We start from the raw sequence: 24,534 nt of genomic DNA, 5'->3' as shown, positions 1-24,534 counted from the left end.
GATAGCTGACCCCACCCCCACTGCCCGGGCGAGGCTCTCCTCACCCCCCTGTCTGGTCTGTCTCCCGGCACCCACCCCATCTGAAGGCCGGAAACCCAGGCAGAGCGAGGAGCCGGCAGCCTGGGGCACCTGGGCTGCTGGCCTGGAAGGGCACGAGGTCAAGGTCAGGGGAGTGAGCCGCCGGGGGACTGCCCATCCCGGGGGCCTTGAGGCGGGCCGGGGGCCAGCTCGGCCAGCTCGAAGCTCCTTCCCAGAGCATGACGGCCCTGGGGACCCCACAGGTGACACGGTCCAGCCAGAGTACCACCTCTTACCCCGCCACCAAGGCCGCCGGGATGCAGACGCTGGCTGCTGGCCGGAGCCCAGCCCGCCGTTCCCACCCAAGCTGCCGGTTCATGGGTTCTGTCTGCAGCTGTCCAGAAGCTATGAGCCAGGGGACAGCGGGGCGTGGTGCTGAGGCCGACACCATCTGGCAGGGCTGGCAAGGCGGTGCTCGGGTACCTGGCAGCCAAGGGAAGCCATGGCTCCACAGGGCAGGGAGCTACAGACCCCCAGCCCGGCCAGGTCCTGGGTGCAGAGTCCCAGCCCCCATCTTATCGTGCCCAGGACAGTCTGGAGGGTGGATTTAAGCCTTTTTCCTAGGTGAGCTCGGGGGTCAGTGGGGGCTCCCTGCTCACCCCTGCCTGCATCTTGGGCAAACGATGGGAGATGGGGGGTTGGAGACCCAGGCTCCCATGGGGGGGGGGGTGGGCACCACCTCCCTCATCGGCCCTGGGACGAGGGCAGGTCTAAGACCTGCCCTTGACTGTCGCCACCCCTGCTCTCGGGCAGGATCGTCTGGGGCGGTTCCTGTCCTCTGCACGAAGCCCGGCCCCACCTGGCAGGTGTCTCTGGGCCTCTGCAGGGCAGGGATCGGATCTCCCCGCGGGTCTGCCCACCCGTGCTGTGGACAGGCGCGAGGCGCCCTGCTCAGAGAAGACAATCGGGCTGGAGGAAGTTGAGGACATTCCCGGAGCACTCACAAAGCTCCGGTGAGAGCCCGGCCTGTGGGAGCACCCCCACACCCTCCCTGACAGCTGCTTCCTGACAACAGGCCTTGGGTCCCCCGCACAGGAGGGAAGGGGCTGGCTTCTGACTGCCCCTGGTCTCTGTCACTGAGCCACCAAGCCAGTCCCCTCACCTAGAAGAGCCGTCACAGAGTCTGAGAGAACGGATGGTCTGTGCCAGGCGCAAAGGTGTGGTCGGCAAATAGCACACGGGGCACGGGGCACGCACAGGGGAGCTCGGTCACCCAGCGGGGGTTGTGGGTGACAGACGGCAGCCTGTTCGGAGAGGCTGCTCGTCCGTCTTGAACTCTGTGGTTGCTGCTTCCACGGTCCCTAGGGTTCTGCCCGTTACATAACTGCCACCTTCTTAGCTAATTAGCGATGCTTTATATTAAACCCTCGCCATTGCGATCACTGGTGTGGTTTCCGTCTCGAGTGGACCCTGACTGATACGTAAATTGGTACCAAGAGTGGTCCCTGCCACCAGACCCACAAAGACAGATCTGGGGCCTGGCTCGGTCGTGTCCTTGGGCCTGTCTGCACGGCCAGGCTCGTCGGGAAGGGAGACTTGCGGTGTGCAGGGGCTTCACGACTGATGGTGATGGAGCGGTCACCGTGGTGGTTGTGACGCACCCACTGAATCAGGGGGCGTGGGAGCCCAGGCGCTGTGGCGCGTGGCCGTTCCTGCAGTGATGGTGGCCGCAGGGACTGTGGCAGGGGGTGGGCTCTCCTGAGTGTCCTGGAGCACACACAGGAAGAAAATGACCAGCTCAGGTCATAGCCCGGGAGTCAGGGGGCTCCATGGCGGCCCTGAGAGGACGCGGTTACGAGCACGGGCCAGTGCTGCTAAATGTCAAACGTGACGGGTAATCCCGTGAGCCGTGTAATTACAAAGTTGGTCGCATTTACAGACACGTCAACTTTCTTGTGAGAAATCAGGGCGCTGATTGCGAAGGGATGCGACCCTGGAAGTAGGAAGGGGGCTCAGATGAAGCTGAGAACTTTGAACCCCAAGTCCCCGAGCCCCTTTCCAGGGGTGCAGCCCATCTTCGTGTGGGAGGAGACGAGCCTTGTTTTCATCATCAACCCTGAGAGCCTCATGGGGGTCAGGGGCCCAGAAAGAAGGATGCTCATTCTCTTCAACCTCCATGACCCCCTCCCTCACCCAGGGACTCTAGACCCATAAATGGGGTCTGATCTCAGCATCCTGGGGGAGGGGGCGGGTACCATGTCTAATCCTGGAGGAAATAGCATATGCGCCCGCCCCGATAATTGCAAGATTGCGCTAATTCACACAGGGGACCCTGGGAATTCTGCGTGGGAACGGAGTCTGAGGGTGTTAGGCCACGGCGGAGGGAACACAGCTCTGGGCTGGGTCGGCGCTAAGGCCGTGGGCACGCCCCCCCCCCCAGACGCTGGAGACGGTGTGCCCGGTGGTTTTGCCAGTCCCCGTGGCTGAGGGCAAGCCTCACTCGTGGTCTCTAATGAAGGAAGACGAGATGCCAGAACTTCCCGAGTACAACAGAAGGAATCCAAAGGCGTAGGATCTGTCCAGTGTGACCATACACCCTGCCCCCTGCAGCCCCCAAGAAGGGCCACGGGACTTGTGTCCCCGTAGCCCGGTTACTACGATAGACCGTAGCGTCCCCCACCTTGAACCGTCTTCGTATTGCCGTGTACGTTGCTCGAGGTGTAGTGTGAACGCGCCTCTGGACTTGGGCTTGTTGATATTTAGGATTTTTGCAAGACAAGTGCGTGCAGGGGCCACGCTAATCTGTCTCGTTCCAATTTCAGTTCGTGTGCTGCCGAGCCGAGCATGACATTTAGGATTCTGGAACTGGTAATTCAATTGGTTTGTAGCGTTCTTTCGGTTGAGATTATGCTTTCTTCAACGATGAACTTGAAAGCTTTTCTTCTTTTTCTTGGCATGAACGACTTTAAAGACCTTTGGAGTTGACAGCAGCAGGGCGGCCCAGCGGAGGGACCCTGGGCTTTCTCGCTAAGTTAGCTGTTGGTTCACCTGCTTTATTTTTGAGAAACCGTGTTTTAGGGTTATTGATTCTTCTATCCTTCTGTTCCTAATTTATTAACTTCTGCTTTTGTCCTTGATTCCTAGCTCCTGACTTCCCTTGTTTTGCTGTCTTTTTCTGACTCCTTGAATGGAACACGTACTTTGTTTTCTTTTCGTTGCTTAGTAATCTCCTTGGGGCCTGCCCCTTCCCGGGGCACTGCTCTGACTACCTCCGGCAGCTGCTTCTCCACACACGTTTTGTCAGGATTAGTTTTTCAACGTCCTTTGGTTTCAGATATGGTCTCCTCTCGGATCCGAGAGCTGTGTCACCCGCAGGGAACTTTACAAAATTAACTTCCAGCTTTGTCATCTTGCGATGACGTAATACTATCCATACGCTACCGCGAACGTTTTCTCGCTAACCTGAAACGTGGTGATCCTGTAGACTCTCACTTCCCAGCTGAGTCTGATCTACATGGGTGAGGCCCACGGTATCCTGCTGCTCAGGAGCCCCAGGCGGGGGGCGACAGGGCGACCCGTGCCCCGGGCCCGGAGAGCACGGGGTCAGTGGAGCCGGCAGCCCAAGGAGGCCTCTCTCCGGACCCTCGCCTTCAGCCTCTTCAGGCCACCGTGCTCGGGGTCTACCAGGAGGCCATTCTCCGCGGCTGTCCAGGCCTCTGCATAGCGCTGCTCCTCCATCAAGGTCTGGCCCTGATGCAGGAACACTTGGGCAGTGGGGTCCCGGCCTGGCCGCTCCCACAGGCTGCTCTGGGCCAGCGCGGGCGCCAGCTCGAGGGCCCGGGTGAAGGCGCCCGTGGCCCTGGCCTCATCTCCCAGGCTCAGCAGCAGGCGTCCCCGGGAGCACAAATCCTCCACCTGCGTCGGGAGGCCACCGTCCCTCCCATCCTCCCGGAGCACACGGTCCAGGTCCTCAAGTGCCCGCTCAAACTCCTGCAGCTCAGCCAGACAGGTGGCCCTCAGGCGCAGGTGACGGGCATCGCTGCCTCCCGCGAGGACGGCCAGCGAGCAGTAGCCCAGCGCTCGCCCCGGCTGCCCTGAGTTCAGGAGGGCGTGGGCTTCCCGGGCTGCAGCCTGCACAGAGGGGACAGAGGGACACAGGGCGGGTCAGTCCAGGAAGCTGCGGGCCCCTCACCAGCCCTACACGCCTGGCCTCTGCTCCTGACCTGCCAGAGCGCTCCGGCTGGCAGCTTCAGGAGGGGAGGTACAGGGGAGGGGACATGGGCTGCAAGCCCTCCCTCCACCTTGCAACCCCGCCCACAGGGGTCCTCCCTGGACTCCCTTCTCCTCACTGGTCCTCCCCTTCCTCACAGCCCCACTGGTTCTGCCATCTGGTGAACTCCTCCCTCATTCCTCCCTGCCTCAGCCCCTCTCTGCGGTCACCTTCCCGACGACGACGGGCCCACGGATCCCACACTGCCCACCTTCCCGCGGCTGCGCTGGCCCTGAGGACCCTCGCGGGCACCGCCTCTGCCCAGCTCCGTCCCCGAGCCCCCTCCTCTGCCCGAGGTCAGGAAGGCGGCCGCTGAGCATTGGTGGGTTTCTCCCTCCGGTCCACGAGCCGCTCCTGCAGAGCCAGACTCAACGCGGAGAAACTACTGCATTTGCTCCCGTATCGGCCACCGTGACCTCCGGGGGGGGGGGGGGGGGGCTGGCTTCACTGTGCTTGCCCCGCCCCCGGGACTGGCAGTGGTGTCGTGAGGAGGGCGGGGCCAGAGGTCAGCGGGCACCGTCCAACCTAGCCCTGCCCCCTCCGCCCCTCCCCCCGGTACAGCGGGGGCTGGGGGGGGCCCGGCTGGAGATTGAGGCCCTCCCCCACCCCCCCGGCTCACTTTCTGAGCCGACGTGGGTGCCGATGAAGCCCACTCTCAAAGCCTGCCCCCACGCGCTCCGGCTCCCCCAGCGCCCCCTGGGATGAACCCCTCTCCCAGGAACCCACAGCGGCTGCCGCTGGAGAACACGGCGCCCCCGGGGCCGGCCTTTCCCGCCGCCCCTCTCCCTCCGCCCCGCGGCGGGGTGCAGCCGAGCCGGCCTCCCGAAGAGGCGCCGAGCATCGCGGGGCCCGCACGGACGCCGTCGGCCTGGGAGGGGGCGGCCCGGCCCGGGGCCCGGGGTCCGAGCGACGCTGCCCGGGCGCCGCCTTCCCGGCAGCCCGGGGGCGCGAGCCCGCGGGAGGCGGCACCTGCCGGGAACTTCGAGGCTCCGGTCCCGGCGGCCGACAGGGGCCGCTGCGGAGCAGGCGCCGGGCCGCCGGGGGTCGGGGCGCGCGCCGGAAGCGGGCTCCACCTCTCGGGGTCACTTCCGCGTCGGCCCAGTGTCGCGCAGACGCTCATCCGGGCGGTCTGCGCCCCGGAGCCGCAAGCGGCCTGCCGGCCGCCCCTCTGCGCCCCCGTACCTGCTCGGAGCCCTCCCCCCGGCCCCCTTCCCGCTCGGAGACCCCCCCCACTCCTTCCCGCTCGGAGACCCTCCCCTGGACACCCTTCCCGCTCGGAGCCCCCCCATCCCCTTCCTGCTCGGAGAGCCCCTCCCCCCCATCCTTTTCCCTCTCGGAGCCCCTATCCCGGACCCCCTTCCCGCTCGGAGAGCCCCCCTGGCCCCCTTCCCGCTCGGAGATCCCATCCCGTTCCCGCCTGGCACCATCCCCGCCAGGGAGTCGGACACCCCTTCCCGTCCCCCCTCCTCCCATCTCAGAGACACCCTCCCCCCAGATCCCTCAGGGGAGCCCAGAGACCACCCAGCTCCCTCCTACGAACCGGCCCAGACCAGTCTCCTCCGTGCTGAGACCCCCGCCAGACCCCTCAGAGATTCCCTGGGGGCTCCAGGTCCTGAAGACGGGACCCCCCCCCCCCCCCCAGGTGGCAGCTGGTTCTGCGTCTCTTCGCTGTTTCCACCCCTAATGCCTCTGCAGCCACTTCCTCTCTTAAGCCCCCTGGCTGAAGCCCCTGGTAGGGTTTCCGTTCTGCTGCGGGACCCCGAGAACTAGAACCCACTAGAGTCCTGGGCACAGCAGGCGTGAGGACGTGGGGTACCTGCCCCAGGTCGCAGGACGCTTGAATTGGTAGTCCCTCGGACTCTGGTCCGCTTGTGCTTTTGGCCTCCCCTTCCGGGCGGTCCCTTCACGTCCCTCCCCTCCCCACAGGTGCAATTCAGCCACTTCCGGGGGTCTGCTCGCAGCGTCTGTTCCCCAGCCCAGCGTCTCCCCGCCGACCTCCCTGCCAGGGCTCCTGCCCCCAGCCTGTGGATGGGGCAGCCCCTTCCCTCTGCCCCCGCCCCGCTGGCTCTTCCGTCAGACTGGCCCCCACTAGCCCTCGGCCCTGAAGCCTCTCATGCTCCCCCACCCCCCTCCTCCTCCATCCACACGAGCTGCACTGACCACCCGTTTTGTGGTTTTTGTGAACTTTCTGAACGCTTTCCTACCTCCACGCCTTGGCCTTGGCCTGTCTGTCCCCTCATGGTTTCGCCTCCAGTGCCACCTTGTTAACCCCACGGCCCTGTCTCAGGGTCTTTTCAATCCCGGTACTCTCGAGAGTGAACCCTCCCGCTGCCTCCCCTGAGAGACGAGGCCCACAGCGCTGCTGGAAGGCGCTCGGTGTCTTCTGGTCGACTAGACAGCGAACGGAAAGTCAGCCAGCCGGAGGCGCTGACCCCAGCCCGCCGCCCCGCCGCGGTGCCCCGTCAGCTCCTGGCCTGCAGGAGCCCGCCTTCCTGCCACGCTCTCACTGGGAGGGACGTGCCGCTTTCCCTGACTTGGGGTTGGAGCGGGCTTCCTGTGACGGCCGCTGCTCCTGGCTGGCTCGGCCGGTTCCGACGAGGGGTCCCCTCTCTCTCCCTGGCCCTGTCACTTGTGGCTCATATGTCTCATGCATACGAAGGAGGTTGCTGGGGTCGCTGGCCAGACTGGCTTGTGTCCCCATCCCATCCCCACCCCCCCACCGCAACTGAAGTCAGGCAGACGGGGAGGGCAGAGCCGCCCGGGGCGAGGGGCCGGGGCGCCAGGCGGGGGCTCCGTGGGGCGCACCTGGGTGAGGCTCTGCCGCTCCGAGGCCTCTAGGAGTTGCAGCAGGAAGCTGAGTTCCTGGGCGTCCGCCTCTGCCAGGCACTGAAGATCCCGCGCGGCGGCTGGCACGTCTCCCTTCTTGAGCTGGAGCAGGCCCCACCGGGCCCGGGCTGCCGCCGACAGGGGGGTGGCCCGCGGGGCTTTCTGCAGGCAGGCGCCAGCCTCCTCGTAGCTGCCTGTCAGCGATCGGGGAGGGACGGTCACGGTGGGGCGGGGACGGGAGAGAGAGGTGGGAAGCTGGCCACAGCCTCTCTTGCTCGGTGCCGGCCCAGGGAGAGGCCAGACGATGGAGGGGCTCGGCTCGGGGAACAGGAGACGCCGACACCGTGCCAGTCGCAGCTTCCCTGTTGGCCCGATCCTCCCCACTTGGGGTGGGGGTGGGGTCACGAAAGCCCCTGGCATGGCTCTGAGCCTCACAGTGGTCACCTGGAGGGTCCCTCCTGAGCACTCGCAGGAATCTATACTCTACTGCAGGGCAGTCTAGGCCTTGAGGAGGGCACCTCACAGGCTTGGGGGGGACAGTGACAGGCCAGGGAAAGGCAGGCTGCAGAGAGCTGTCCCCTTTCACGTTAGTGCTCGAACAACTTCAGGATTTTGCCCCGCGTGGGCGAGCTGCCAAGGAGGCCGCGGTGTTGCGGTCCTTCCGTGAAAACCCAAACCGCTCCTTTGTTTCTCCTCCCTGCAGGGGGCCGTGGTGGTGACTGAGAGCTCTGGACGCTTACACCCCAGGCCCCACGCGGGGACCGGGTCACAGGGCCGAGGTCCGGGGTGGAAAGGACCCCAGGAGGCGCCGAATGCTTTTATTTTACAGAGCAGCACCAGGAGTGACGGGAGCCGGACACCCGCGTGCCCCGAACCCGGGCTGAGCGTACCCGCTGCCGTGAGCACGTCCGCCAGCAGGATGTACCAGCCCGGCTGCCCGCCATCGATTTCGACCAGCGCCTCCCCGGCCGCAATGAGGCCCTGGGCGTCCTCGTCGCTGAGGGGGGCCCCGGCGGCCGACGCCTGGCTCAGGAGGGCCCGGCAGCGGGAGGAGAGGCCCCGGGTGACGAGGGCCTGGGCCTCTGGCTTCAGAGAGCGGATCTCAGGGACCGCTGTCCTCGCATCAAGCTTCAGAGCCAAGAGGATGTCGTCCACGGCCTCCTGTGGGGAGAGCGGGGGCAGAAGGCGTCCCCGCGGGCGTTTGTCAAGTGTTCTCCCAGGGCCTGGGCGCTCGCCATGCCAGAAGGGGCACGTAGCCGGGTTGCTGGCTTTGCACGATAGGACGGCCCGGCCGGCGAGCCGCACAGAGCAGAGCATGGGGAGCTGCGGCCAGGATGCTGGGGTTCCGGAAAGGGAGGGATGGCTGGCACCAGGGAGGGCACACTGAGGAAGAGCCCGCCACAGGCTGGAACGGAAGCCAGGCTGCCAGCGCCCTTGTGGGAGACTCAGGACTCCCGAGGGGCAGACGCCAGCACCGTCTCTAGAGGCTCTCAACTCAGCGTCTGGGACCATCTCCCCTTGCCTCCGAGCACACGGCCCTTACACAGTTAGGAACCCTGGCAGGCAGGTCACCTCTGGGCTGCGGCGCCTCAGGGCGGCCACCCAGCTTCAATCACCGGGCTGAGAGGTGCCGTTGTCCAGGGCTGTTCAGCTGTGGCTGCCTGCGTGCAGGTTTTCTCTGGGAAAAGCCCCTGTCCTGGGTCTGCCAGGGCGTCCCCTCCCACCTTTGTCCCTGCATGCTGACCACCCGAATCCTTGGGCTCTGTGCAGACAGCTCGGGGTGGTTCCCAAGAAGGCAGCTGCGGTCTTGTTATGTTAAGCTGAAGGGTGGGGGGAGTCTAGTAGCCCCGAGGGCTTGCACATCCTGTGCTCACTGAGGCTGGGAGGCACGGGGACTCTTCAGATGAAAGGGACAGACTTCCTGAAACCTGGGATGACGGGACGTGATGATGAGTGTCCCGGGAGCCCCCGTGCAGGAGGAGTTTTAAGGGGCGTCTCACGCTCAGGACGGTCTGGCCCTGCTCCCTCTCCCCTTGGGCCCGAGAAGGAAAGCGGTGTCCCGGTTCCTCCCGGGTGGCCCTCCCCTAAAGCACTGTTCCCCTAACCCCGCTTGCCCAGTCCCAGGCGGGGAGGGGAGGGCCTGGTACCTTCTGCCGGTCCAGGGCCAGGGCCAGAAGAGCCCGACCGCACAGAGCCTGCACGTTCTTCGGCTCAGCCCGCAGCACTGAATTGAAGTCAAACATGGCGGTCTTCTTCTGGCCCAGGAGCCCATAACAGTGGGCCCGGATGAGCAGGGACTCCACTGCTTGACTCCCTGGAGGAAGGGGGTTGTGGCATCAGGACGTGGCCGCTGTTGGGCCTGGGCGGGGGGGGGGGGGGGGGGGGGTACAGCATCTGCCCCCATCCAGCATCTGCTGGTGCCCAGCAGTGGGGCAGGGCAGGGGCGCACCAGCTTCGGGGCCACCGTGGGGAGCTCACGGACCCCTGGGCACCAAGACACGATCTTGTGTCTGGGTTGACCTGGGGGCACTGGCTGTGGGGCACAGGGAGCCCAGCCATAAGGGTGGCATCCGGGAGGGCTGGTGGACAGTCCGACAGGGGTCCCAAGAGGAGGGGGCACCGGGGCTGCGTCTGAGGTGAGGCCAGCCAAGGGTCCCGGAGGCAGACGGGTCCTTGGGGCTCGAACAGCTGGAAATGGGAAGGTGCCAGGTGGGTAGGGAGGAGTGCTCTGAGTTCTTGGGCCCCTCCCCAAGGAGACCACCACCACTCCCTCTGGTCGTCTGTCCAGCGATGGGCACAGAGAACAGCACACCGGGCCCTGCAGGATGCTCTGGCTCACGTCCCCTTCCCCACTAGTGCGTGCAGGCCGTGAGCCCTGCCGTCCAATCCTCACCACCCCGGCCCCTCACCCCGGCGTCTCCATCACCCACTTTGAGAAGATGAAAACGATGCTTGGTAAGTGCAGAGCCAGGAATCCACCTGACCACCTGATCCAAAGTCCGCACTTTGAATCTCCACGCACCCCAGGAATTTGAGGCGCATCCTTGGGGAAGCCTCTCCCCTCCAGCATGCGCGCCCTATGCCACCGCATCGAGAAGGCCCCACTCCAAGAGGCCCCGTCGCCCAGGATGGCGCTGGCTGGGCAGAAGGTGACAGCAGGCTCACTCCTACAGACACACCCCCACTGTTTCCAGGAAGGGCTGAAGGGGGCCAAGACTCTTCCCGGTTGGAGGGAGGGGGCCAAGCTGGGGGAATGGCCTTATTCCCTCCTACCCAGGGTGTGTGTGTTGGGGGCCCTACCCAGGGCCCAGGGTGTGTGTGTTGGGGGTCCCAGCTCAGGTCCCAGCCGGTCTGGCCGGTCTCCCAGGCTTTTTAGCATGCTCGTCTGGACGGCTAGGGGCTAGGGCAAGGCGTGAACCGAGAGCGTGCTGGGATCCCTCAGGTCTCTGACCCCCTACCCCCGCGTGGCTCATCTTGCCCCTACGTACCCGGCACAGGATGGGAACCCCGGGGCGGGCGGGCAGCTCCTACCTGCAGCGAAGATGGCCAGAGAGAGGTAGGCGATGGCCTCCCTGGTGTGGGCCGCGCCCTCGGCCCCGCTGGGCCGCGCCCGCAGGATGGCCAGGGCCCTAGCGTGGCAGTGACCCCGCAGCAGCTGCCGGTCCTCGTGGCTGAAGACGTCCAGGGTGGGCTGGAGGCAGGCCGTGTCCCCGGACTGGACCACTTTCTTCACCAGCTGCAGGGCAGGGCAGTCACCGGGTGCCCCCTCCCCCCTGCGCCGGATGCCCAGACCCCTCCACCCCCAGGTCCCCTCGCAGGGGGGCAGGGGCGTGGCCCACGAGCGGGAGCTTCCAGGGGCGGGGCTAGGGGGCGGGGCTAAGGGGACCGGCTCCCGGGCGGGGTCGGCCGTCCCGGGCCCCCGAGAGCGCCGAGCGCCGGGAAGCGGGGGACGCGCTGGGCTGCTCGCGCGTGGGGGCGGGGGTCCCAGTGTCCCCGAGCCGCACCTCCTCCTCCGAGCCACGGAGGCCCACACGCTGCAGGTCCAAACGGGAAGCGCGGGGAAAGGGGGCTCTCAAGTCCTAAGGGGACAGAGGGCACCGGAGTCCGTCGGAAGGCGAGGAGCAAATGCCCTGGGACCGGAGCCCGTTCCGGGCGGAGCGAGACCCGGGTGGGCGTGGCCGCGGCTCTCAGAGCCGCTCGGTCCCACAGAGAGACCCGCTGCTGCCCCTGCCGGCCGCTCGCTGAAGACCCAGGTCCCAGAGCGGAAGGTCCCGGGCATCCTCCCCGCCCACCCGCGTGGCGCAGCGCAGGGAGACAGGGAACCCGAATGTCTGACCCAAAGCCTGACACCTTCCCCTCGAACATGACCTCGGACCCCGGTTCCAACGGGAAGCCCTCATGCCACCTGAGGGAGGTGAAGTCCTGCTCTTCCTGGGAGCAGAGCGGTGTCGGAGAGAGGCGGGGCCAGCGGCACCTCTGCCATCCCCCTCCCTGAGCAGGGTCACCTCCAAGCCTAGTTCACTTGGAAGACTTGGGATGAAGCTCCGTCTACACCTGACTCTTGGCCCTTTTCCTTCATAACACAACGAAAGCAACTATGAGGCACCTACTACATGCCGGAGACCTGCTGGGCCCTGGGGCACCTGCTCTAGCTGTTCAGCAAAAACCCGTAAGACCAGGGCACGGATGAAGAGACTGAGGGTCACAGAGGCGAGGGGCCTTGCGGGAGACGGCAGAGCCCGGGGCTGGGACAAGTTCTGCCCGCTCCGGAGTCCAGGCTGAGGGTTGCAGAGTGAGGCCAGAGGGCCTGGTGCCCTCCAGGGGGCTGTGGCCCAGTGGGGCCTCCTCACCTGGTGGGCGTCATGGAAAAATCCCCTCCTCAGCTGCAGCAAGGCCAGTCTTGCCAGCACGGGGGCCGCCCGGGGCCTCTGGGAGAGGGCCACCAGCAGGGCCTTGTGGGCGTCGTCCAGGCGGCCCAGGCGGTACAGGGCATCGGCCCCCAGGAGGCCCGAAGCCTCGTCTCCCCTGTCCAGCTCCGTGAGGAGCATGGCCAGCTGGTACACGCCGTGGGCGTCGCTGTGGAGAGAGTAGCGGAGGAGAGCTGTGCCCCTTTCACCTGCCCAGGGAGGCGGGCCACGGGCAAGTTCTACCCCCGGCACCTGGTCCGCGCACCTCCCTTCCCACCCGACTACAGAGGCCTGGTTCCTGCCAGAAGGCCCCTCACACACGTGGGGTGGCAGTGGAGCTGACCTCAAACACTCCCTGCCCCCCCAGGAGGCTCCCAGCTCCGAGCTCTTAGCTTTGCGGACACACGTTCCCGCCCCCTCTCAGCAAACAGAGAACTGCAAGTCAAAACAGCTGCAGATTCACCCACCGACTGAACAAACCCGCAAAACATCTGCAAAACAAACATCGGGGCGGGGGTGTGGGGCTGAACGGGCAGGCAGGCGGCTCCTGGGCTCAAGGGCCTCCCAGGGGGCCGGGCGCCCGGACTCAGAAACCCCACCTCCGCGCGCATTCTCGGCGGAAGAAGCATCGTGGAGATGGTTGCGTCATAGCAAAGGGCAAAAGCTCTGGGAAAGCGCGGGGAGTGTTCCCGGGGCGCGCTATCCAGCTGCCCCAGAAGGAATCTAGGGGCCAAGGAAACGTTCAGGAGCTGCTGAATAAAAAGCAGTGGGCTAAAAATTGCACACAGAGCACACACTCTGGTGAATTCTATTTTGTGTGTGCACCGGAGAAACAACTAGAAGGGAACGTTATCGGTGCGGTGGTGGGCAAGTCGTACATTCCCATTCCTATTTTTGAGTTCTTAAATTTCTAGGGCCATAAGGCCCACAAAGCATCACATCGTTTGAGAGTGAGAGTCCTAAGACCCGGCTGGGCTCCGCGCTGAAGCTGCCATCCGTGATTTAGGGACCCCCCCCCCCCCCCGCCCGCGGCTGCTTCCTGCCTCAGTTTACTCATCCGTAAAATGGGAAGACGCACAAACCCTAGCTACCTCGCAGGAGACCAGAAAGAAGCAGCAGCCCCGGGGGGTGCACCTGGCTAGTTTTTACCCTTCCTGCGCGGCGGGGCTGTGTATCTCGGCGGCCCTCCTCCGGCGGCCCGGTGCGCCCATGTGTCCCGGGTCTGGCCTCCGCTGCAGCATCTTGCGGCCCTCCTCCCGCAGCACGGTCAGCAGCAGGCCCCGCTGGTTCCAGGGTACGTAGGCCTTGGCGACGAGCAAGGCCTCCTCGGGTTGCAGCCGGCTGGCGGTGACATAGTCCAGCGCGCCCAAGAACGCGCTACCGGTCAGCACGCGCAGCAGCCCTCGGCCGCACAGCGCGCGCACGCAGCTGCCCAGGTGCGGTGTTCCGTGCTCCACCACCTCCTGGAAGTCCTCCCGGGCGCGCCGCGCGTCGCCGGCGTGCAGCGCGCAGAAGCCCCGCAGCGCCAACAGGGGCGCTCGGTCCCCGGCGCGGTCCGCGCGGTCCCCGGGGCGCGCAGGCCGCAGCCAGCGCTCGCACAGCGTCCGGGAGCCCGCCGTGTCCCCGGCCAGCAGGAGGCACTCAGCCAAGCGAGCGCCCAGGGCCGGGCGCTCCCCAGGCGGCGCAATGCGCAGCAGGACACGGAGCGCGCGGGTCACCGGGGCCAGCAGCTCGCGGCCCGAGTTTTCGCGGAGCTCAGCGCGGCCCCGCACGGCCTCCTGGAAGTGGGCGAAGCCCACATCCGCCGCCTCCTGCGCCCGGGCCCGCACGCGCTCTCGGTCCCCAGCGGAGAGCACCGCCTCGAACTGCCTCCGCGCCCCCGAGGGGCTCTGGCGGAAGGCCTCGTGCAGGTCCCGAAGCAGGTCCCGGGCCCCACCGTCCAGGAATAAGGCCGCGGCCGCGCGGGTGACCAGCAGGGCGGCCAGACGCTCACCTGGGGAGAGAAACAGAGGCACTGGGCCTGCCTGTTGGGCCACATCCTCCGGGGTGTCACCTATAGCCCCCGACCGTGCGGCGCTTTGGACCCTCTGGAGCACCTCGTGGCATCTCCCGAAAGTGTCCCAGTAGCCCAGGACATCGCATCCCGAAGATGGACCGTTAGTGACAGGGCAGAGTCCGGCGGGACAGCCGGGGTGCCTGTCCGGCAGTGTTCTCTGCCCGCGGGTTCAAAGCCAGTCTCACCGCTCAGCCCATGGGGAAATTTAGTTAGAAAACTTCTTTACTTTTTAACGATGGATTTGGGGATTGAGTTCCCTCTCTGGGATCAGGCCACCCCCCAGGGTCAACGCTGAGGTTCTTGACCCTGTGACCTTGGTAGGGGATGGCTGGAACTTCAGCATTCTGCTGCTGGCCTCCTTTGGGCTGGGTTGGGACCCAGCGCCTCCCTCTGGAGCCAGCCCGGGGTCAGGGCCAGCGAGTAGAGGATGGGTACACCCAGTGCTGCTTACACAGTGGGGGCCTTGGGCCATTTACCGAATCTCGCTGTGCCTCAGTTTCCTTTTCTGCTTTGTAATGGGGTTAAAAATGGTCTACACTGGAGGCGCCTGGGTGGCTCAGTCAGTTGAGCCTCTGACTTTGGCTCAGCCCCACATCGGGCTCTGTGTTGACAGCTCGGAGCCTGGAGCCTGCTTCGGATTCTGTGTCTCCCTCTCTCTCTGACCCTCCCCCACTCATGCTCTGTCTCTCTCTGTCTATCAAAAATAAATAAATGTAAAAAAAAAATTAAAAAAAAAAAAAGAAAAATCTCGCACCCTGAGATCAACCAACCAACAAGGTCACCGTGTCTAGTCTTGGTGGCAAAGTAGGATGCTTTGGGCCTTTCCTGTCCTTTACTTGTTCCTGAACAAAACCATTCTATGCCTGAGTTTTATAATACTTCACGTCCTAGGGAGTTGCGGTAGGCGGAGAGCCCTTGGGGCCCATGGGGATCTGCTACCTATTTACCCACGTGGAAGTGTGTTCTCTGTTCTTCTGAGGCTCCAGTTACCCAATCAGACTTCCAGACACTGTCCCACACGTCACCAAGATTCTGCTCATTTTTCTCGTGTTCTTCATACCGGATAATTTCTATCTTCAACTTGACTGACTCTTCTGCTTTCTCCAATACGCTCTGCATTTTTCAAATCTAGAATCTCCGTTTCATTCTTTTTAAAACCAGTGTCCATTTACCGGCTCAGATTCCACATCTGTTCATTCATTGTAACCGTATTTTCCTTTGGTTCTTGAATCGATCTGGAATAGTTCCTTTCAAGTCCTTAGTCTGCTAAGTTCAGCACCTGGATCATCTTGGGCTCAGTTTCTATTGACTTCTTTGTCTCCTGACTGTGGCTTCCATTTCATTTCCCAGTTTCTTTGCATGTCCGGTTGGTGTTTTGTAGAGACTCTGGATTCAGTTATGTTCCTCCGAAGGGGATTTTGTGTCAGCAGGCAGTTACAGTGGACAGGATCAACCCCCAGGTTCCATCTTCTCTTTGCTGGGCCCAGCTAAAATCTCTGGTGAGTCCTTGAAGCTCCCAGCAGCTGCTCTTTCAGACCACCCGGTCTCTCGCACGGATGCGCAGTTTGGTGGCCCATCAGGGATTCAAGTGGATTTAATACACAGATTTGGGGTCTAACCCCCTCTGTGGCTCCCCCCTCTTCAGGACTTTCCTTCTAAGCTTTCCAGCCGCTTTTCTCAGCCTGAACTCTGTCCTGCAACCTCTCAAGCCAGTACAATGGCAGCTTCCTGTTTTACTTGGCTAACACGTGGACGGAGGGGGCTTCCTCTGGCAAAAAGCTGCAAGCCTGTGCCTCTCGCATGGTGTGCATTTGGTCACCGTTCAGTGCCTTCAAAGGATTGCATTTTATATTTTGGCCGAATTTGATCACTGTTACCTGTGGGACACAGTGCAGTCAAGCGAGTCCACCATTATGGAAGCCAGACGCTTCTATTGTGAGACTTAAACATTTCGACAATATGGGGGGATATAAATGCTATTCCACTGTTGCTTTAATCTTAATTTTCCTGATTACTAGCGAGGCCAATTTTTAAAAATCTTAATTATTTTCTCCAATGGGGTGGGTGGAGAGTGGTATCTCATTGTTTTAATTTGCATTCATCTCATTACCATGATGGCGAACATTTTTCATATTTCTCTGCCATCTGTGTTTTCTCTTATGGGAAATGCTTTTGCCGATTCTCATATTGAATGCTTTTTCTTATTGATATGTAGGAATTCTCCAAATACTCTAAGTAGTCATCTTTTGCCCATTGTATATTTTGCAAATATTTTCTCTCGGATGTCGATTTTCCTTTAATTTCCTCTAGTTGTGGGCAAAATGGAAGCTTAAAATCTTAAATTTAATCAAACACAACAAATTTCCCTTTGTTTCCCCTTTCTGTGTCTCAAGAAGTCCAGCTATCCACAGAAATCAGAGTAGCATTCTCTTACCTTTTCCTTTGGAAACTCTACAACGTAGCTATCACATAATCCACCTGGAATTGATTTATTTTTATTTTTATTGTTTTGCAGAATCAGCAGCATCCGCTAAATAATGGTCGTCGTCTTTCCCTATAGACCTGTGAGGCTCACTCTCACATATTAACTTCTGGATGCCCACAGGTCTGTGTCTGGCCTTTCGAATTTGTTTTGTTGTCCTTTCCATCTGTCCCTGAAGTCAGTAACCTTTGGTATTGGTTAGTATAGCCTTGTATCGACTGGTAGGGGAAATCTTTATACCACTGTCTTCCACTCCGTTTTCTCCTTCTCTCTCCCCTCCCCCTCTCCCCCCCCACCTCCTGCTCGTCTCCTTCCCCTTCTTCTTCTTCTTCTTCTTCTTTGTCTTGTCTGCTATTGTTTTTTGTAATACCAACCCTTTCTATTGTAATACCAACCCTTTCTAACAATGGACATTGGATATCTACTTATATGGGTATTCTTTATTGTTTTTAAATAAAGTTTTATAATTTTCTCCACAAAGTTTTACAGCTCTTTGAAACCAATTATTTTCCGTTGCTACAGTCAGCGGTATATTTTCAAATGATAAAGTTTATGTTTGTTGCTCGTGTCTATACATGTAAGTGCTTTCTGTACCTCCATTTAAATTCTGTCCCTATACCTAATACCTTTTTGCTGTATCTGTTGGCTTTCTGCGTAGCTAATCACATTGTCTGGAATAACGTTGTTTCTTCCTTTCTAGTCCGACATTTATTTATTTTTATCTTGTTGCATTGGCTAGTATCTCTAGTACAATCATGGACCCAGGGGAGGCGGGGAGCCACCACATTCTTGACGTTAAACGGAAGACTTCTCCCAACCGTGAAGTTGGCATTTGGGTCAGGTGTTGATAGCATCTTTCTCAGCGAAGGACGTTCCCTTCTATTCTTTGCGTAAATTTGTCAAAATTGTGTTAAAAATATTCCAAGCTGTTTTTCCTGAGTTCCTTGCGACGATCATACACTCTCCTTCCATTAATGAAGGTAGTGAATAATATGATCGTGGACACGTGAAATTGTAACTCCTCTATTATTTCACTGAGTTTTGGCTGAAACTCGCATCAAAGACTGTTGCCGTGAGTCGGCAATTGTATTGGTTACTACTGCTGTGTGACAAACTACCCCGAAACTTAGTGGCTTAAAACAATGACCGTTTCAACAACCAGAAGAGCCCATGATTCATTCTCAGTTTGGGCTACTTGGGTGGAGGTGGGCAGTTCTGGTGATCTCACCTGGGCTCCCTCACGTCTACAGTCATCTGGTGGCTTGCCTGGGCAGGAAGGTGTAAGGTGGCCTCACTCCCAGGCCCGGGGCCTTGGTGGTGGCCTGGTGGAGCCTCCCTCTCCGTGTGCCCCCGTGGCTCACTGGTCTAACTTCACGGCCCCGGGGGTGTGGCTGGATCACCCCCGACGCTTGCTGTGTGCATTCGGTGAGGATGCACGTCAAACCTTAAAACGGGTTTGCCCACCTAGCGTTCAGGGGAAGGCGGCTGGCACTGCTTTTCCCCATCTCTAGGTGCTCGGCTGCCCCCATCTCCCTGTCTAGACCCTTAACTCTGAACCCCTTCTTTGTGTGTTGGATTCTGAAACCTCTTCCTAAAACCAAGCTCCCTCTCATCTCAGGGCTCATGTGCTCAGCCGCCGAATGACATGTCCACATGACTGGCACAAGGGGACATGTTTTTGAGTACTTAATGGGTGACACCATTTTAAAGGTTGGACACATATTTTCACTGAACCGCAACAGCGAGCTTCAGAGGCCAGTGCAGCCACCAGCCCCACGTGCACATGGGGAAGGGTGGGAGAGGCCACGCGGCTGGGAAGGATCTTAGAGGGTTTGTGGTAGGGTGGTGTGGGGCTCCTGGGACTTCACCCACTGACCCACGCTCTGTCCCAGCCCCCCACCAGAGGAGGACCCAGTAAACGGACCAGAGAGGAGCAGTATCTCAAACTGGGGGTGCCTAAGTCCCCCATGGCCCCCTTTCCCATCTGCTCCCGGTCCTCCTCCCGATCTGGTCCTCCTTCTAACCTGGTCCTCCTCCTACCCTAGTCCTCCCCCCAGCCTGGTCCTCCTCCCAGCCTCCCAGCCTCTTAGCGTCTTCTGTGATCACTCTGGCTCCCTCGGCACATTCTGCACACGGCAGACAAAAGAAACTAGAAATGTAGCCGAGAGCACATCTCTCCGTAGTTTAAAACTCTTCTATGGTTCCTTGCTGCTCTGGGGGTAAAGTCCAAAGTCCTTTCAGGGCCAGCAGGGCTGAGCCACAGCTATCTCTTCAGGGCCTCCCTTCTCCCTCTGCTCCTGCCCCCTGACGGCTACTACGGCTCCATTCAGTGGCACGGACACCCCAAGTTCTGTCTCTCTTAGGGACCTGCCATGTTCTGTTTTCTGCTGCCTGGCACCCTTCAGTATTAACTCAAATGATACCTCCTCCAAGAAGCCCCCCGCTGACCACCCAGCCAGAGTGGCACCTTGCACGGTCCATTTTTCTAAGCACATTTTTTATTTGTTCCTTTTCTTGGGTGCTTTGTAAGGGCAGGGGCTTGTCCATCTGGTCACTGTGCTGTCCTCACTCCGGGAACACCCCCCCCCCCCCCGCCACTGGACCGTAACCAGCCCTGAAGCACGCTGTGAAGGCTTGGCTGGGCGACTTCCACCCGGCACGTAGGGGACAAGAGTCACACTCTTACCTTGGGGGCCGCTGCCCACCAGGTCAGACTCCAGGGCCCGGCTGCACGCTGCCCGGCAGTCCTCATACCTGCCGCTGCTCAGCAGGGCTTCCGGTGACAGGGCGTGGCTCCAGGTGCCCCCGGGGTCCAGGGCTGCCAGGAGTCCCCGGCAGGCGGTCTCCTGCAGGCCGGTGCCGTCCTCTGCCTCCCGGCGCCCTGAGATGTAGTCCTGGAGGGTGCCGATCAGCACGGGGAGGTAGGGCTTCTGGTGGGTTCGAACGAAGGCCACGGTCCGGTCTGCGTTCGAGGCAAAGGCCTGCAGATAGTCGACCGCGCCCGCGCCCGCCTGCAGCCCGGACAGGACGCGGGCCAGGGCGCGGGTCAGCTGTAGCTCCAGGGCCTGCTGGCCGTGGGCATCCAGCAGGCTGCCACAGCGCCGCACCACTTCCTCGTGGTGCCCGTGTGCCAGCAGGCCGGCCAGGGAGTGCAGGACCGTGGCCGGGTGGTCCGGGCAGAGGGCGGCCAGGAACGCGGAGGCCAGGGTCCCCGTGAGGGACACAACCGCCATACCGTCCCAGTGGATGGGCGGGATCTGGCTGTCGCCTCGGCACCAGGCCTCGAGCGTGGCCACCACCGGCGCCCCCCGTGCCTCCGCCAGGGCAGCGCGGACGCTCCGCACGGCCGAGGGGGCGTGGCAGCTGAAGGCAGCCAGGTAGAAGGCGGTGGCCAACGGGGGCTCTCCCAGGGCCAGGTGCCGGTCTCCCTCCCGGCAGAGGCAGGCCACGAGCTCTTGGGCCGACATCACGCAGTGCCCACGAAGGGCCCGTGTCCGGTCCTCACGGGCACCTAGGGTGGGGGGGGGGGTTGTGTGGTTAGTCCGCAACCCTCCCCACTGAGACCCCAGTGTCAGGGCCTGCGGGGTCAGGGACTCTAGGCCCTTGCCTCCCCCCCACCCAGGCGGAGGACCCCTCAGGAAGGTGGAACACCCGACCCCCTCCCTGTCCTGGTCACAGGGGCCACCTTCTCAGCTGTCTGACTCTGCAGAGACCCGCCCAAACTCAGGGCCACACCTCTGCCCACCTCCCCCGTCCACCATTCCACGTGGGTGCCCTGGGCAGCTGGGGAGGTGAGGGGCACTTGCCTGGCTCCTGGGTGGGGGTGGGGAGCCTCGGTGGCCCAGGCCAGGGGGTCAGTTCTGAGGTCGGTTCCCAGGGACTAGCCCCTGCCAGTCCCCTCCCTCCCTTGCCAAACCCGACCTGAAGTTCTGAGGACAGTACTCGGGGACATTCTCTCTCGGGTCCCAGAGCGCCTGCACACAAGCCCCACCCAATACACGCTGTCCAACACACGGACACCCGCACAAGCACCCTGCGACACAGAACACACGCACGCACACTCACCCAGGCACACCGCATGCACACACGCTCACTCGCACCCGCCTGTGCACGCAGACACGCACACTCGCCTGTGCTCCGAGGCTGAGCGGGGCGCGCGCAGCCTCATGGAGGGGTGGGGGTGGGGGGCTGCGTCGCCCGTCCGTTTCCCGGGAGAAAGTCAACACCCGGCGTCCCGGCTGCTCAGCGGCGCCCCCAGCTGCCGGGCGCGCCCCGCCCCGCCCGGCCCCCAGGCCCTGGCCCCGCCCTGGGCCCTCGCTCCACCCCAGACACCGCCCGCCCCCAGGCCCTGGCCCCGCCCTCGGCCCCGCCCCGGACCCCCGCCACGCCCCCAGGCCCTGGCCCGGGAAGCGGGGGGGGGGGGGGGGGGGGGGCGGGGAGGAGGGCTGAGCGGCCCTGCAGGGCGTTTGCGGGAGGTGGGGCTCGGGACCGGGACCAGCACTCACCGCATCCTCACCGTCTTCACCGAGGAGGAGGGAGCTCTGCGGAGAAGAGCCTGAGGCCTGGCCGCCCAGAACTCTGCCTTGGCTGCCTCGGGGCCCCTTCCCCACCGGCCCCTCTTCCCGCGGGTTGCTTTCGTGGAAGCCGGCTCTCGGGCCACCCCCTCCACGTGGGCTCCTGTGGGTGTTCCCGCGGGCTGTTCCCAACACCCTGCAGGTGGACCCTTATCTGCACATGCAGCCCCTTTCTGCTGACTTCCTGGGTCCGGCCCAGACAACCCGTGCTGAGCAGAGGGCCTGCCCTTGCTTGGGGAGAGGTCCAGCGGCTGTAAGGAGCAGCGACCTCAGCCTGCTGGCCCAGGGTCAACCTGACTGCAGCTGAGGAAGGTGCTATTTTTAGGAACCCCCACCGCCTCCTGCTGTCCCTACCCCACAGGAGGTAGCAGCAAGGCTCTGAGATGTTGAGCCCTGCCCAGGTGGCTGGTGGAGGGACGGCAGGGCGGGGGGGGGGGGGGGGGGGGGGGGGGGGGGGGAGGGGGGGGGAGTTGGTGATTTGCATGTCCCTGGAGAGATCCTCTTGCTTTGGGCGAGGCCCCTCCCAGTTCAGGTTGCTCAGATGCCAGGTAAACCCAGGTTCCTCTGCGGGACTCAGGGAAACAGGCGGGGGTGCCTCTGGCGGAGTGGGGGGGCGACACAGGTGCCATGAGGCAGGGCGGTGGGGGCCCTGGGAGTGGGGGCCGTCGCATCTCCGACGTCCTTCCCGGGGATCCCGCTCCTGGGATGTGGCCTCTCGGCCCATTAGGGAGGGCACCATGGGCAGAGGCAGAGTCTGGGATCCAGATGTGCGGTGGGCAGGGGAGGGGGGCGTGGCTGGCAGGGCCCCGTCCCCCCGACTTTCACAAGGGCAGAGCCCCCGAGCCGCGAACGAACGCAGTGGTGACAGTTTATGAAGAGCTCTCCCGTCGCTTTGATTACTCTCACTTAAATTACCCTAATTAGGCAAAAGCCATAATAGAGTGGGGCCGCCACATGGGGCCGTGCGGGGCCCGGGGCGCACAGGCGGCAGGCCTTTCACCAGCACGTCAGCTCTGATGGGCCCCCTGCCTCTCCGCCCTGCACATGGAGCCCGCACGCCTGCAGGCGCAGGCCAGACGATCCCGGTGATCTCAGTGGACCACGAGCCGTGGCCACGGCCCCCCGGCCTCAGAGCCATACACATGGCGGATAAGCCCAGGGCCCCTGCCTCCTGCCGCCGGCGGGGGGGGGGGGGGGGGGGCTCAGGAGGCAGGACCGTGAGCAGGGGTCACGTATGCGTGGGCTGACCTGAATTCGACAGGAAGCTGACTCCCTGACCAGCGTCAGGTGGAGCCCTTGTGCCGCTGTGTCCTCTAGAACAGGACAGGACAGGACAGGTGGCGTCTTTGAGGGGAGGCCACGGCTCATCCCCAGCTTTAGGGGAAACGGGGTTTCGCGGTGAGGAGCCCACAAGCGCTGTGTGGATCACGAGCCTGGTGGGAACAGGGGCCGCAGGGGCTGTCCCTCCCGGTCGCCAGAGGCGCCCCGGGCTTATCAGACCCGGCCCGGAGAGGGAGGGAGGGGGTCTCCTGCAGGACTCCTTGCTGTCCCTGAAACAGCCACGGAGTGGCAGCTCCGAGGGACACGGGCACCCATGTCGTGACCCCCCGCGGGGGCGCGTGGTCCCCGCTCTGGATGCCGTCCCGGTCATGGCCGACTCGGGGATAAAGACCCACCAGCTGGAAAGGGAGCCCTGAGCCCCGTCACCAGAATTTTCTTCGGTGTGAGCAGAAGCATGGCAGGGAAGTTGGAAGCAGAAGTGGTTTAGGGATGCGGACTGCTGGTTGTGGCCTTGGGATTGACCTCACAGTTCTGTGGCTTTCGCCTCGTGTCAGGCGGGTGGGCAGGGTGCTCCTGGGCCCCTAACAGGTGACTCTGGGCTCGCTCAGGGCTGCTTCCTGGCCGGGCGGCCATTCGAGGCTCCGGTTCTTTCTCTGGGCTCAGAATCCATCCAGCATCCCGTGAGCCCCGGGGTGCTGTCCGAGGGCGTGTGAGCCACCCGGGGGCCCCCCCGGCTGCCAGGCTCAGGACGCCCTCGGGACTCTGAGCAGCCCCTACTTCACCCTGAGGGGCTTACCTGTGGCCACAGTGGCTGGACAGCGGCAGGGATCCGGGAATGGCAATGGGTGGGGACCTGGTCGTCACCAGATGAAATTTCAGCTTCTCGTCCCTGCGGCCAAACAGGCAAGATGCAGGGGGTGTCGGCGTCCTCTGGAGCCTGGAGCCTGCGGGGAGGCCCTCTCCTCCTGGGGCTTCCTCCTCGCGGGGCACCACCCCCAGGCCTGGCCCCGTCCCTCGTCCCTCGGCCTGGCAGGCGGAGGCCACACCTGTCACAGGGCGGCTCCTCCCCATCAATAATGCAACGGGGGAGGGGCGCCCCCACCTTCCCCTCACCCACCCGCCCACCTGTCACTCTGCGTGTTTCAGTCTCAATTACAGGGCTGGCGGTTGGCCGAGGGCCGTCTCTGCGTCAGGGGCGCTGTTGTGGGTGAAGCCTCGGTTTAGGCGCCAGTGGAGACGGCTCTTCATCAGGTGTTTTTATCAAGGAGGCTTCTGGGGCTCCCCTGAACTAACAGCTCCTGCCCATGGGACTGCCCCCGCCCCCGCCGGTCACTCAGCCCAGCCGTCCTGGCTCCCTTGAGGTCCCCAACCCCACCGGTTCCTCCAGGAGCCCGTCCTGCCCCAGGGCCTTTGCACTGCCTGCTCCTCTTCCCTGACACTTCCTCTCTCGCTTCTTTCAGGTCTGGGCTCAATCGTCCCTCCTTACAGAGACCTTCCCTGACCATCCCTCCCCCCCCCCGACCCCTGCATCTAAAGCAGCTCCCTCTTCCCCCCTGCCGCCTCATCTGCTTTGCCACCTGGCACAGTGTGCTTGCCTGATGTTGGCTTTTTTCCTTGGGATGTTGGCTCCCGAAGAGCAAGGTTGGGCTACAGTTGTCCAGCAGGTACCTGACAGGTGGGGGATGAAGGGGGGAGGGAAGGAAGGAAGGAAGGAAGGACAAAAGAAGGAAGGAAGGAGGGAGAGGGGAAGGGAGGAAGGAGGAAGGAAGGAAGGGGAAAGTTTGGAAAGTTCCTCCCCCAAAGCCACTCAACTCTCTCCTCTGCCTTCCCCTTCCTCCGGGACTTGGGAGCCGGCAGGGGAGGGGCGCGGGGGTTAATGGGCCTGCTGGCTGGTTTGTGCACAGAACGTATCCTGGTTTGAATAAACGAAGTCTATCAAGCAGGCACGGAATCATTAATCACGCAGAGAAATAACACAACGAAATGACTTTTCGAGATGTCGTTGGTGTAATTATCATCTTGCCCGTTACGTTAACCGCCGCCATTTATATCTGTGCTGTCTAAGTATGCAAACAGTAATTAACGGGGTAATGAACTGGGGCCCCAGAGCCTCCCCTCCC

The 24,534-nt window shown here is 62.7% G+C and overlaps 1 protein-coding gene across 1 annotated transcript; it reads right to left on the bottom strand.

Moving 5' to 3' along the window:
- Positions 1–2: 2 nt before the first annotated feature.
- Positions 3–20,064, bottom strand: TTC34 (tetratricopeptide repeat domain 34). Its single transcript, XM_047869968.1, has 8 exons — positions 19,246–20,064; positions 13,171–14,014; positions 11,965–12,190; positions 10,646–10,850; positions 9,262–9,428; positions 8,005–8,275; positions 7,094–7,308; positions 3–4,149 (listed from the first exon to the last, which is right to left on the bottom strand). The coding sequence occupies exons 1-8, from the start codon at positions 20,024–20,026 to the stop codon at positions 3,622–3,624; spliced, it is 3,237 nt and encodes a 1,078-aa protein (XP_047725924.1). The 5' UTR covers positions 20,027–20,064; the 3' UTR covers positions 3–3,621.
- Positions 20,065–24,534: the final 4,470 nt, after the last annotated feature.

This window comes from Prionailurus viverrinus, chromosome C1 (genome assembly GCF_022837055.1).
Source record: "Prionailurus viverrinus isolate Anna chromosome C1, UM_Priviv_1.0, whole genome shotgun sequence".
In the NCBI taxonomy this organism is placed as follows: Eukaryota; Metazoa; Chordata; class Mammalia; order Carnivora; family Felidae; genus Prionailurus; species Prionailurus viverrinus.
This window is presented reverse-complemented; position numbering and strand designations above follow the sequence as displayed.

Bases quoted from the DNA above. Each gene is read 5' to 3' on its own strand.
- TTC34 (XM_047869968.1), bottom strand. From the start codon at position 20,026: ATGTCGGCCCAAGAGCTCGTGGCCTGCCTCTGCCGGGAGGGAGACCGG. The intron at 10,851-11,964 runs GTGAGGAGGCCC...CCTGCCCTGCAG, and splicing joins TTTTCCATGACGCCCACCAG to CTGGTGAAGAAAGTGGTCCA. The intron at 8,276-9,261 runs GTACCAGGCCCT...CTCTCCCCACAG, and splicing joins TGGCCCTGGACCGGCAGAAG to GAGGCCGTGGACGACATCCT.